General features: G+C 41.7%; 1 protein-coding gene across 6 annotated transcripts in view; it reads left to right on the top strand.

Moving 5' to 3' along the window:
- Positions 1 to 13,499, top strand: part of LOC146642922 (diacylglycerol kinase zeta-like) — a 92,767-nt gene extending 79,268 nt beyond the window's left edge. For all 6 annotated transcript variants that reach the window (XM_085399123.1, XM_085399122.1, XM_085399120.1 and 3 more), the window contains 8 exons: positions 612 to 701; positions 1,748 to 1,804; positions 4,525 to 4,574; positions 7,053 to 7,093; positions 7,339 to 7,459; positions 7,753 to 7,789; positions 8,121 to 8,220; positions 10,885 to 13,499. In XM_085399123.1, the coding sequence (XP_085255249.1) occupies positions 612 to 701; positions 1,748 to 1,804; positions 4,525 to 4,574; positions 7,053 to 7,093; positions 7,339 to 7,459; positions 7,753 to 7,789; positions 8,121 to 8,220; positions 10,885 to 11,001 (613 nt within the window). In that variant the 3' untranslated portion in view covers positions 11,002 to 13,499. The remainder of the gene's footprint in view (positions 1 to 611; positions 702 to 1,747; positions 1,805 to 4,524; positions 4,575 to 7,052; positions 7,094 to 7,338; positions 7,460 to 7,752; positions 7,790 to 8,120; positions 8,221 to 10,884) is intronic.
- The last annotated feature ends 1,225 nt before the right edge of the window (positions 13,500 to 14,724 follow it).

Genomic DNA, 14,724 nt, shown 5'->3' with positions numbered 1-14,724 from the left:
AAAGGTTTGCTTTTCAGGAAAATGGGAACAATGGTAGAGCAACCACATCAGTGCTGGGATAAAGCACTATGTGTGCTCTCTATTTTCTCTTGGTGCCATAGATTTGGGACTTTGTGAGACTCCCTCGGCTGCTACCAGTTTCATATGTTTTGAAAATTCAGAGAATTTCACATAGCGGCTGTTTCTTCTTGCTTTGCCCTAAGCTTGTCCTACTTTCACAGCCCTTAAAATGCTTTATACTTCCTTCCTCTGTTCTCTACCCATGCCTTTACCTCAATCATGCTCATTATCACACCGTTTACTTCTTTAACCACACCGACCAAGACGCTGCAGACAGGCTGAAGATGTTTTGTTCCTCATAACGTCCCTGTGAATCTCAGATCTGTCTGAAACACGTCTCTCTGTAAAGTCATGACTGGTTCATCATTTCTCTCTCTGTGTCAAATATTCACAGGGATGTTGTTGAGATCTCACATGCAGGTGTTTTCATGCATACGTGAAGCTTCAGAGCTCAGTGGATCTGTGAACTGTGCCTCTTTCTTCTGTCCAGGCAACACGAAGTCCTGGCTGCATGCTCACTCTACCTTTGTTTCCTTTGTGTTCTGCTGTAGTTCTTCCCCAAGGCAGCACATGAACAGTGACAGCACAGAAGCAGAAGTTTTGATGCACAACAAAGAACCTGTGACCAGCAAACTCAGCCGGTTAGTGACTCTTAAATATGCACCGTGTTTTTTACGTGTTTGGTGTCGCAGCTCTCGTCTGTTTGGCTTCCAGCCTGCAGCTTGCTGGGTTATATTTTTAACAGTGTCTCTCTCCAGAACTAGAGATGAGGGATAGTCAGGTTAATGACCACAGAGGAATCAGTGAGAAAGAGGAGGAGGGTCTAAGCAGTCTAAGACCCTTCAGCTCTGTGGCTCTTTTTATCCTCTTAAAGTTGTTTTTCTATCAATCTGGCCATGTGTTGTGTTACTGCACAGCAGAACAGCGTGGATGGTAATGTAACTGTTGAAGCTAACCGTTGGAGGTCTAAGTCATCATCAGTGATAACCCCAAACAAATCCTAACCCTAAGTTTTGACTTGGAAAATAAATAAATCTTTCTGGTTCGTGTCGGTGAATATTTTCCTCGTCCACCGACTGCCAAGACATGAAAGAACAACTGATCTATTCTGCTAGCAGCAGGTTGGGTTTATCACTGATGCTGACGTCAACCCTCAGACGTTGTGAAGCCCTGTTGGTGCATCCAGCCAACGATGCCGAGATAAACACTGATCTTGAAGATAACAGCGATGATGATCAGAGTATATGGATGTATAAATGTCTGTATCGTCTCCTCAGCTTAACCAAACTTTGTCTGTGTGATGATGTTTGTGCAAAGAATACGAACATCTATATTTTTTTAAATGATTTATTATAACTTCCACATGTTTGGATTTCTGCATGTATTATGTTCAGTTCATCATCTCGAAGTCTTGAAAATGTAATTTTCTTCTAAGCTTTTGTCAATAATAAAAGAATAAACACATATACCCATGTAAAAAATAAATATGTAATAAAAATTCAAACTACTAACAAGATGCTTGAAATGAAGGAACGCGATCAGCAAACACCATTACTCCAAATATAAAACATAAAATGCACACACATCGAAGCCGGCCATATAGCTTTAACAGTGTTCATCTATTTACAGCAAAGAGTATTGATTTTACTATTTAGCATCAGTGAAACCTTTTAAATGTATTCTGCAGAGCGGGCTGTATCCATCGTTCCAACACAACAGCTGCGGATACCAACCAAAGGCAAAAGTAAGTATGCTTAAAAACACTTTTAAACCACTTCATCAGTACACAATACCTCTACACAAACAGTTTTTTCTACCTTTCATCAGGCTGTGAACGCCTCATAGCACACTGACTCCTTGGTTAGGACCAGATTAGCTTGGTATTAAATGATTTTATATAATTGATGTTGAAACCAAGCCTCCCGAGTGTGTGTGTGTGTGATGCTGTCCACAAATACACTTTATTCAGTTCAGGTCACTTTTATTTGTATAGCGCCAAATCAGAACAACTCTGAGATCAATAATACAGACAAACCCTGTCGATCATATACAGGATATCTCTGTGTCTCTGAAGCCTGCCTCCTTTATCTTTATATACGTTAGAAACTGTGAGCGATGCATTTACAGTTTCTCATGTATATGTATGAGGCAGGTTTCTGATTTGGTAGCTCGGTCACAAATGGCTGTCCTCCTCTAACCCTCATGTAACTCTACTTAAGCTGCACTAGGAGACATGATGGGCACTCAGGAGTGTGATGTGATTTGAGGAAGACTGTTCTTGACGGTGTGATGTGAGTTAATGTTTTGCTAATAGTTTTCATCCATTAATGATGAAACCAGTCAGTTTGAGTCAAGTCACATATCTCTGCTCATTAAAACATAATAGTACTCATTAAAGCGACAAAGTAACGTGCTCATTAAAACGTTTTTGCACTGAGTAATGAGTACAAGTGGTTTTGCACCCTAAACAGCTGTGTGAGAGATCACTTGCTGTACTTGTGATCTTAGGCTATAGTCTCTGTTTACACAGCACACTGGCTCTCAGTCTGGGAAAAAAAACATTTTTGTACACGCACAAATTTGCAGTAGAGCAGTTTATTTCTGGATGAGGAAGTATAAAAAGTCTTTCCTAACAGACTGGTGTAACATGTGTGGCATCAGTTGAAAAACATAAATTCAACTAGAAAAAGTTGCATTTCCTGCGAAAATGCAGTGTGAATGCCTCGTAGTGGAATCTGCTGGAAACAGCAGAAGTAAAACTATGTGCTGAGAGGAGGTGAAGAAACTGAAAATTCTGCAGGTGAAGAAGCAGAAATTTGTACTGAAAAGAGGTGAAAAAGTTAAACTGTCTGCTGGAAGGAAATGTTGCCATGAGCGGGATTCGAACCCGGGCCTCCTGGTGTCACAGCTACTCATCTCACTGAGCCAAACTGGTTCTCAGGTAACTGATAACAGGTGAAGAAACTGAAAATTCTGCTGAAAACAGTTTAAAAAAAAGTTGAAGAAATTGTTGCCATAAGCGGGATTCGAACCCGGGCCTCCCGCTCTGAGAACGGCTGCTCATCTCACTGAGCTAAAACACGGCTCAGCCCGGCAAGCCAAACTAGTGATCACACTGATAATATGGTCCTATTCAGCAAAATGGGCCAGAAAATGGCACAAAAAGTATAACAGTTATGAGCACCAAAAGATATAGCAGGAATTAGCGGAAGGAGAAGAACAGTTTAAAGTTTGAATGGTGAAAATCGGCTGAAAACTGAGGGAGGAGTTAACCAGCAAAGGTCCGAGCAGCTAGAATAAGGTAGAAGAAAGAGAAACAGGATCTCAATAGTGTGAATGAGTTTGTTATTGGACTCCATTTTTAGACATTTCTTGTTAAGTCAGGTTTGGGAATCAGGCGTCATCACTGACACGACGCTGGCTGGTTCTACCCTGAGCGCAGTCTCCAGCGCCATCCAGCTGTGTCACCTGCCAAAGGCCCTGTAACATACTGAAGGATGCTTCACCCTGCGAAGACAATGGGCGCGGTTATATCACATTCCTGCTTTGATGCTGCCTCTGGAGCTGATCCCACACAAAGCACTGCTTGCATCATACGACAGTTCCAGCAGAAGTGGAAGTAGAGGGTTTCAAAAGTGTCCCAGAAATAACATGGGGTTATTTTTGAATTAAAGATACATGAAGCTGCACAGAGCAGGTGAGGAGACGGAGGGATGGCATGTAGAGTCTGCTCAAACTTCACAGAGACTGACCTTCTGCAGACTGAACGTTTACTCTGGAAACACTGCCGGCTTGAACTGACCCACCCAATCTGTTCTTTGTTATAATTTATCCTTATTTTTTCATATTCATATGTACTGAAAGTGTTAAACACCAAACGGCAGCAACAAGATTCCTTCACTTTCTGCCAAAACCTCGATTTTGATTTCACTGAAAACAATGAAATTACGATGGAATATCCAGGCCAGCTGATCGCTCTCCACAAAGAGCTAACAAAGCAACTGAACTGTTTTCAGACAAAGGTTTCAAGGTTGCATTAAAGCAGATATAACCCATCCCCTGCTCTCTGACAGATGATTATTGGCATGCAGCCTATTCATACCTGACTGAGCAGTAACATTCAGACTGGAGGCAGAAACCAGAACGCTGCTGCTAGTCTGGCTGCAGTCTGTGTATTTGTAGGCAGTCCGAGTCAGGCCGTGATTGTTTGGAGACACTTTTGCCTCTGACCAGGCGACTTGTGCAGTCATCTTGTGATGGTTGCATGCTCAGACTCTTGGTAATGAAATTGTTGCCATAACTACTTGAATCACCGAATCCAAAAAGATTCAGTGCAGCCACTGATGTTTCCTGGCTGAAAGCAGGTTGCTGTGCTGTTTTTACTACAGTGTGACTGAACCATGAAAGAACACAGTAGTTATTTTGAACAGGTGATCATCGTGTTTGCTGTCATTGTTTCTCCAGATGGGAAAAGAGCCAAAAGATGAGCGAAACAGAAAAGGAGAGAGAAAAAGGTAATGCACACACACAGTATCGAGGGCTTAACTTGTAGGACCTGACTGAATGATGTCTGATTCCTTCACTCAAACATTTCGCTCCACACAGAGCTGAACGTGTACCTGACAAGTCTGTGTGAAAGACAGATAAGAGACTCAAAAAGACTCTTTTCTTCTCTGACACATTTCCTCCGACTCGCTCTGCCTGCACTCGTTCTAGCATGCTGGGAGTCGTGGCCGTGGCTTCCTCTTCTGTCAGCACCTCTGTGCTTGTGTTTCTTTGGGATGTTGCATGTTTTCACTTGGCAGCAGGTTTGTGTGTTAGATGAATACGACCCAGTTGTTGCTGTCAGTTATTAAAGATAAGATAAGATAACCTTTATTAGTCCCATCATTAATAACAATAATAACTGCTAATACAGGAGTGTTATTCATGAAAAATGCCAGTTGAGAGTGAGCTGCTGCATAGGGACACATTCATATTTCCACTGGTCACGTGTTTTAAAATGGACTGATTCTTATTCTGCACTCAGAGCTTTATACAACACGCCACATTCAGCCACACAAGCACCGTCTTCTACGCTTTAAGTGCTTCTAGCTAACATTCACACACTGTGGATGGACGCATCACAGAGGGGGGTCGTGCTCATGCAGACTGAGGGAGCCAGGGATCGAACCACCAACCTTCTAATCGACCTCCTGACCTACAGCTACGCCGCTACACCTACTGAATTGCCAGAAATTTGGATATCATGTATCCCATTGTTTGTGGTATTTTTACATCAACCATATGCTCAGCATCTGCTTCAGAAAAAACAGAGGCAACAAAAGTCTGTACAAATTGTGTAGTTCCAAAAACACCTGAAGAAGAATGTCACACTGACAAAAGGTCAGGAAGAGGATTTCCTGTAAAAAGACTGGACAACAAATAAAAATAGGGAGGGATTACTCACGTTCAGTAATGAAAAAATAATGCATCCCAACAGTTATTCTACAAATAAGTTCTCTTTCATGAGCCACAGCGAACCATGTGATTAAAAGGAATGATGTTGTGGGGTTAGCAACGCTTCCACATCCAACCCTCTGTCGCTGTTCATAGTTCAGCCAGGAAGACAAAAATCCATTTACTGTAAACAAAGGCAGGAAATCCCAGCATCTTCACCAGGAAGAGTGTGACTCTGCTCTGCAGTCTGACGATTCCAAATTTGTCACAACTCCTCTGTGATTAAGAGGAATCCAGCACTCTGCAAACATGTCCCAGCGTTTTACTCTGAAATGAACACATTTAGTTTAATGTGATGCAAAACAGTAACCATCAGTGAATGTGACTCTATGGCTGCTGCAGACTGTAAAACACTAGCCTCAGTTTCAGGTGCAGCACTGTGTGCGTGATTGCGAGTGGATGTTCAACATGTGAGGCTCGGCTTTGTCCTGTTGTCGTTCCGTTTGTTTTAATGAAATGTGACTCCAGGCTTTCTTTCTTGCGTACATGCATACATCTGCTTTCATCCACACGCACACACGCAGCTCCCATAAGGGTCAGACAGGCTGACTGCATCAAACTGAAGAGTTCAATGGACCAAGTGACGTGTGCGAGTGTTTGTGTGTTTGTGTGTCCTCTTTCTACCTTTTCTCCTCTCTTGTGTCGTAAGACTGAATCTTATTTTCTCTGGTTTACTTAATTCTTTCCCTCGGCTAAATTCATTTAATTCACAGTGTGTGTTTGGTTTTGTTGTGTGTGTGCGACTGTGTGTGTGTTGTTTTTGATTTGTCTTACAGCTACAAACGCTCTTAGAGGTTTTTGAAGTCTGCTCGCTTTCTCTCCCCCTCCTTTCACTCACTCTTTGCACCCCTCTCTCTCTTTCTGTCTCACTCTCTCTCTCACACACACACACACACACACACACACACACACACACACACACACACACACACACACACACACACACACACACTAAGCCTAACATAACTGGATTAAGACTCAGCTACTAAAGAGAGAGGGAGTGAAAGCAAGTATTGAGGTCAACCTAATAAACATTCATCTCATATCTCGGCTTAGACAGACACACACCAACCAACTGTTTCACCCAGTAACAACTCTGAACAGTTTTCATGGGGATGTTCAATATAATGATGATCCTTTGTGGCGTTATCTAATCACTCAGCTACTGCACTGTAGCCACAGAGTGGCTGATCCCTGTTTGCTTCATAATTTCCATTAGAACAGAAAATGCCAGCTATCACTACAAACATGACTCAGTAAATATACCAATTATCCATGTAATAAAATAATTATTGTGTCACAGCACTGAAGCTGTTGTTTGTGATGCTGCTCAGGTGTTTCTAATATTCTGACCCTCGTGGATGTAATTTACTGCCCGTACATGTTTTTTGTACGGACACGATGATACGATGTTTGGTTGTTTATGCAGATGCTTTCTGTAGCGTGACAATGAAGCTGTGATTTTGTGTTTGCGTTCTCTCTCTGTCTCATAGAAATGTTAATGGATTGTGTGAAGAACAAGGACTTGAAGAAGGTAAGTACTGATAAGTGCTTGCAGATTTATTTATTAGTTCCTAGCTAACTTAAGGAAGTTGCATGGAAACACGTTCCTCTGAGACACCTCTCTCACACCTTTCGCATCCTTTCCATGTGTTAACAGCTAACAGTAGGATTAACATCTCACTGTGATGCATTTAGACTTTAATTACAAATTTAGTTTGTCATCGTGTTAAAAAAGCCTTTCTGTTAACGTTTATCTCGCCTGTATATCACCTGCAGCTGCAGGAGCTGCACCTGAGGGGAGCAGACCTCACGGTCCTGGACCAGTCAGGGTGGAGCTTGCTACACCATGCTGTTAGTACAGGAAGCAAGGACATGGTGCGCTACATCCTTGACAATGGTAACAGAAAAGCATCGAGTGGAGATGAAGATCTAGTATTTACAGTAATGAAAAACATGCTGGTGCAGTTCTGTCAGGCTGTGGCAGAGCTCCATCCATCCGTCCGTCCGTCCGTCCGTCTTTTTCTATTTGTCAAGTCGGTGGGATCAGCTCACAGCGCTATGACTGTGAAAATACTGCCACCACTGTTGCTAATAATGAGATGATACTGCAAACTGAAGGTTAAAAAACCAGTTTGCATAGTTGGATGAACCCCGTGTCTCTACAGTCACTCCTCCTTCTCTGTTTTCCAGCACCAAGTGAGCTGATTGATGTCACTGAAAAGCTACAGTGAGTATGTGAAACATTTAGATGTTACAGTAGGAACAAATAACTTGAGGCGATTTGTTTTGGGCTGCATGTTAACACTAATCTTAGAATAATAACGAGGTTTGTGTGTTCTCTATCTGCAATAAACTGACTGTATTCAAGCTTTGATGATGATGCCAATTAGCTCTGGTCTCTTTCTGTTGCCTGGCATTCCAACAAGTGTAGAAAATAAACATAAAAGCCAAACAGAATCAGCTGGGTGCCTCTTCATCAGCTGTGTTTCACTCCCAGCATACATGAAATACAGCTCGCTCTCTTCTTTTCTCTCTGGTGCTGCATCGTGGACCACCAGTGGGGAAACGGTTCTTCATCAGGCTGCGTCGCTGTGTCACAGGACTATCTGTCATTATCTGGTGGAAGCAGGAGCCTCACTCATGAAAACAGACCTGCTGGTAGGTTCAGTAGTATTTACAGTTCTCCACGACTCTGTTAAACAAAAAGGAAACGCCCTCCTTCTTTGTCAGTGTCAAATTGCTTTTTATACTTGCAGACGGACTCCTGATTCATGTGGCTCACAATGACAGAACTACATACAAACAGTATTTCTGCCCTCGTTACTGGATATACTGAGTATCACCGATGCTGGCTGCAAAATGGAGATGTCCAAAAGTTACTTGACGATGTTTCAGTCACAGAGATAAAATTAGTGGGTTGTAGATTTTCCCATAAAGACGTATACTGGCACAGTCTGCTCTTCTGGGTAAATAAGTGACTCACCCCTCTCTTAAGCTTTAGGCATGACTAAAGCTTAAGAGAGGTCGGGTGATGCAAGAAGACGGTGCTGAAGCACACAGGTGAATGTACAACGAAGTGGTTTAAAAGGAAGAAAACTGCATGTTGTGACCAATCTGTGCAGAAATCCTTTCAAAGCTTCACACACATTTTGTTCCATTTTGTCTTTCTCAGCCCCGGAGTACGTCGAGTCTTCTTTACTTTAATCGTTTCAGCGAAGGAGCACAATCCACACAGCTAGAATTTGCCTTTTCAGAGAATAAAGCACCAACACAAATGTGTAGTGAACAACACGTATGTGGAGAACATGTGTCGGAAACACTCGCTCAGGAAGCATTTCAGAGGGGAGCTGATGAACGACTGCACGTTTTGGTGAATGCAGTGCAAAAATGGCACTATTGCAGTGGCTTTAGCACATGTTTGTGTTCTGGTCTCAAATGTTTCTCTTTTAGTTTTTCTATGGAGGTTTTAACTGCATAGGAAAAGCTCTTAACTCACTGGACTCAGCAATGACCTAGATACTGAGGGGAGGAGAGGGGGAGGATGTAGAGAGAGGAAACACGAGAAGTTTTAACATTCACCATAAAGTACTTTGTTTCATCTTAAAACGTCTCTGCACTTGGACTCTCTCCCGCTTGGCTCTGGCTCTTCCTGGAGCGTAAACCCTACCCATGGCTCGACCACTGTTATGGTTGTGGTTAGGACTGGGCGGTGCATCGAGTTTTTAAATATATCGATATCTTTTTATATGAGATGTGACAATATTGTTTATGTCGATGTAGTCTGTTACGTTATAATTATACTTGTGGAGCTGCAAGTTTGCCTCTTTCGTCCACTTTTGTCTCCACGCTGCGTTACTCTGCCTCTCCCCCCCCATCGCTTCACCTGCAGGCAGCGACAGGACGGACACGGCAGCTATCACAGAGGAGCTGCTCGGCAAACAGAAAACATTTGAAGATTATTATTTTAGTGCTGCAGTGCTACTCTAAAATGACGTTAACGCCGTAACTGCATTAACCCGACAAATCTCCGTTAACGAGTTACCGCAGGTCGCCCGTGCGTGGGGCTGCACGGCCGTGCAGGTAGCACTACCAGTATTTTCACCATTTACAACAGCAACAAAAGTGCAAAATGAAGAGTGTGTGAAACAAGCTGCATCCCAGACCGTCTCCCAGCATCCTGCCCCGAAACAAACCACCTTACAAAACTCGTATACCGTATTTTTCGGACTATAACCTCACACTAAAATCCTTTCATTTTCTCAAAAATCATCAGCGCGCCTTATGCATGAGTTCTGGTTGTGCTTACTGACCGCAAACCGATTTTATGTACACGGCGCTCAGCAATCTGTCAAAAATGTTTTGGTACGACTTTGCTACGAAGCTGCAGCGCTTGATGGATTGTTGGAGCATTACAGATACCGTAGTCAGGAGCGGAGTGATACGTACTGTGCTTCAGCGTAATGTTACCGTACTGTGTGCGTATAAGGGCCACAAATGGCAGCTGTAAGAGACACGGTTACAAAGAGGGTTTCAAACTCCAGGCTGTCAGTCACGCAGTAGAACAGCAGCTCATTACACTCAGCGTCTGTTAGTTTACATTTTGACTGCACGATTGTGATGTTTTTGTTGTGCACAAAAACAACATAGTTTTATTTTATTTATGGAGCATTATTATTTAACAAATGCTGATCATTTATATAAGTTTTGCACGTACATCTGCGCTGCATGTTAATAAAACTGCCTATGTGAGATCTGGGACACAGCTTTGACTAAACTCTCGTTTTGTTCGTACTTTATGGTTTTAAATAAATATTGAGATATATATCGTATATCCAGCTAAAGATCGAGATATGAATTTGGGCCATATCGCCCAGCCCTAGTTGCGGTCATATTTTTTTACCATATATTGTAATTAAGTAAATAGATTTATGTCCCAACAACATGAATACGACACAAATGAAGCACCCACACTGTAAAGCAGCTTCTATCCTCAGTTCTTTGGTTTTCAGTGCACTGCCGAGTCTTGATTGGTGAGCTGGTTGCTCTGTGTTGGGCCGCCTCCGACACAGGGAAGCAAATGAGAAACGTTCCTAAAAAGCTTCGTTTTCTGCGTTTACATTTCTTTGTATGCAATGCAACATTTCAGAAACTGGGAGGAACCTGTACAGTGAAGGCAGCATTACTGAGCAGCATTAAACACACAGTTTTGTTTGTTTGTTTTGATCATGTAAACAGTTTAATGCAAACCAAGTTTAGTGGGCTAACACAAAGCTCTTTGTCATGCAAAAATATTCATTTTTGAGTGTAATGTCTCTTTTTCAGGGTGATACTCCTAAGAACAGGGCGGAGAAGGCTGAAGATGCTGAACTGGCAGCGTACCTGGAGAACAGACAGCATTACCAGATGATACAGAGAGAGGATCAGGAGACGGCTGTCTAAGATATTGGAACTCTCCTTGAACTGGACATGGATGAAGGTTTTTTCTCCTTCCTCATATTGACCAGACACAACGTGTTTAATGCCTTTGTGCGAGCTGAACTGGACACAGGTCCCAGTTTACTGCTGACAGCCCTCAAAAACAGGTGGAGAGTGAAGCTGTGCCAAACGTGGTTTAAATAGCAGGGCTGGCGTTAACTGCGGTGAAGCGACGCACATTTTCAGAAGTTTATTAAGTCGTTTTGATATTTTGATGTTAAATAGCTTAGTAAGAATAATAATATTGATTTAGAAATTTTGTGAAATTCTCTGACTTGGAACATCAGTTTGGGGGATTGCGGGGTGGGTGGGGCTTTGAAGAGTCATGTTCATATGGTAATGATTTACTTTATTTCTTATGATTATTAAATACACAGCAAACACAAAACCTAAAACTGTCAGAAGCTACAGACACTGTATGTGTATAGATCACACAGGATGCAGACTGATGATTAAAAAGTTAAATGTCCTGCTGATGTGTTCAAGGCCAAAGTTCTTTGTAGTAAAATACACATGTGACTAATAAACATCCGAATCACTAGCTGGATAAAAACCACACACACTTTGTAGACGCATATTGTGACCTGATGTTAACAGGATACAAAGCATGAAGAAATTAAACATTTTCCAGTGTCGAATTCTTTCATTTTTTAAAAATTCATTTGGATTTGAATATTGAAAGACACAGAAAACTTTTACATCTACCAAATTCACAGATGTGTGTTAGGACGGCACGTTCAACATGTCCAACATCCTCCGCTTTAACATTTATTGAATGTCCAACAAGGACACTGAGAGCAGAGCAGCCTCGGCCTCGCAGGGCTGGATACTGGTGAAAAGAAGAGTTGGTCAAAACCACAAGTGTTCATCCTCTTGGGACCATGAATACCTCCAGTTCATTTTATCAAGGTTATTGGCGTCATCAGTATAAATGCTGTTAGATTAATACTTGAACTAAGCCTTAAAATATTTTCCAGTTCTGTGCTTTTGTTTCATAAATGATGGTGATATGTTCATTTATAGCCACAAAACTCAAACTGGTGGCACTACCCTCGTGATTCCTCTTGAATAATTTCAGCACAAATAACCACACGTATTGAATGGACGTAACAGTGGATTGGCAGACGCATGCTGCTGCTGTAGTAGGTGGCACAGGAAGTGCTGTGCGTGTCGCAGACGTCAGTACCCCAACAGAACCTGCAGGAAACCACCAATGAGTCGAGGCTTTACTGGAGACGCAGTCCTTTCCAGGTTTAACGCGCAGAACTGATGTGTGTTGTTTGCACATTGTCACCACTGCTGTGATCGTGGTTTGGTAGAACACACAACACTGACTGTTATTATAAGACATGGATCATAAGGCCCTAAATATTCAACACATCTAGAATTAAAGCCTTCACGTCTTTGATCATTCCTGTTAATAAAGTTGATTCACCACCTGCATGTCTGCCAAAACCATTGACTGAAAAAACTGTGATTAGAGTGGTTTTTCATTCAGTGACTGTGGGGGAGGTGTTATATTAAAGTATAATAATGTCAAATTAGATCAAATCGATTTAAGTTAAACAAATCTAATTAGATATAACAGATGGAGCAATTAAGAAATATATTTTGGAATATTTACATCTGTAACATTGATTTCATCAGCGGTTTGCGACTGCAAATGAAGACGTAGCTCATCGAGAGCTTCCTTAGTTTCATCTTTATTATTGTTTCTGTGTATTTTAAAGTGCAGTAACTATTAGGCCGTCCCCTAACAAAGAAAAGAAGGTGTTGTTTTTAAATGTTTTAAATGAATGAGTAATTACACGTTGGCACAGTGATGCAGTAGTCAGCACGGGAGCAGCATAGAGATCAAGAAAATTCGTGTTTTTTGTTTATGTATGAAGACAAAAGATCAAAATTTAAAATGACTCTAAACGTGGTGAGGACATCTACAAGCAACAAATAAACATGTCACCACTCATTACATGGCTCTTTGATTGATTTTAGTTTTATGTCCAGACTTTCCAGCAATACTAAAATATTTGAACAGGAAACAGGAAGAATTACAAAATAAAGTTTTTCACACTGCTTTGACATGAAGTAAATATGTGCAGAAACCTGTCTATTTTAATGTTAGTTTACTTTTGGGGGATTTCAGTGACTTTGTCAAAGTGTATGATAGAATTTACTGTACAAAGTTTAGACCCGAGCGCAGCACCTACTGAATCCTTTCAAACCAAAAGTCTGTGCCCAAGTTTACGGACTTTTTTGTTTTGCCTGTAACTTCCAGCATTTGAGCTTTTTTGATGTCTTAAGGTTTCTTTGCATTGGAATTCTTGTGATGTAAAGTTAGGATTTGTTTTTCAATCATCTGTTGCCAATGTTGTTTTTTTTCAAGGCAATTCTTTGTTCAAACATTTGTATGAAATAGTTTAAATCGCAATTATCAACAATTATGTGTTTTTATCTTTCATTATCTCCGCATGTACTAATTGGTTTTAACTCCAGTTTGTTTTTGAGAGGAATGTAAAGATAATAAAACAAAGAGGTAGTTTGTTTTTTCATGGTGTCTTTTGCTTTTTATGCATGTAAAAGTACACCCAAAAAGCCATTAAAGTTTTTCAATTTCTTCCTGCTCACGAGTGATGATATTTACACAAAAACATTTCATATTCAAACAGCACTTTTATTATAAATGCATGTAAATATCAGATTGCGAATGCCTTGAAGCTGTGGACTGACAAAAATGTATTGTTTGTTGCCAAGTTTAATGGCCTCTCCACATGCTTTCTAACTCTACCATTGCTCCTACGATCTGATTTTCAGACGCTAGGATAGAAGGATGCGCTCTGCCAGGTGAATACAAATGCAGTCCCTGCATGCCAGCCTGCTCGTGTGATACTTGACTCTCTGATGCAGAGATGTTATTTATTTTGTGAAGGAGTCAAACTCATTCAGTTTGTAAGCACACAATAATTCAAATATCTGAAAGATTCACTTGAAATTTGATTTGCATCGTTTCTGGTTTCAGCTGTTGGACTGGAGATGTCAGAGTCCAGTAAGCAACAAGTCAACTTTCTCTTTTTTACCAGTTTCCCTGGTTGCTGTTACTGAAGTCACCGTTACATACACAACATTAAATAAACAGAAAAGGGTGCAAACAAAACTAGATTGCATGTCCATTTCACACTGGACACTGTGGACCAGCGTGTCGATTACATGCTTTGCTGTGATATCGTTTAACAGGAGTTGTCAAATGTTAATCCTGGCATGCCCAGCATGGGGGTCACTGTTGTTGACCCTCCGTGTCTTTCAGAGCTCCTCTCTCAGAATGTTCTAGAGCTCCCTCTTCCTCACGCAGTATAGCTACAGCTATCACTGCAGCCGTTGTCTTCTGCTTGTGCAGCGCTTCTATGTCTGGTTGGTTTGTAAATGACCTGTATTTGTACAGCGCTTTTCTAGTCCATAAGGACCCCAAAGCGCTTTGCACAACCAGTCATCCACCCATTCACACATCTACCCATGCCATCACCATTCACACCGGTGATGGCAGCTACATTGTAGCCACCCTGGGGCGCACTGACAGAGGCGAGACTGCCGGACACAGGCGCCACCGGGCCCTCTGACCACCACCAGTAGGCAACGGGTGAAGTGTCTTGCACAAGGACACAATGACCGAGACTGTCCAAGCCGGGGCTCGAA

The sequence above is a fragment of the Rhamphochromis longiceps genome, linkage group LG23 (genome assembly GCF_057381845.1).
Source record: "Rhamphochromis longiceps isolate RC_006_pf linkage group LG23, R_longiceps_female_GT1.1, whole genome shotgun sequence".
Classification (NCBI taxonomy): Eukaryota; Metazoa; Chordata; class Actinopteri; order Cichliformes; family Cichlidae; genus Rhamphochromis; species Rhamphochromis longiceps.
Note: the sequence above shows the minus strand (reverse complement) of the source record. Positions and strands in the feature narration are given on the sequence as shown.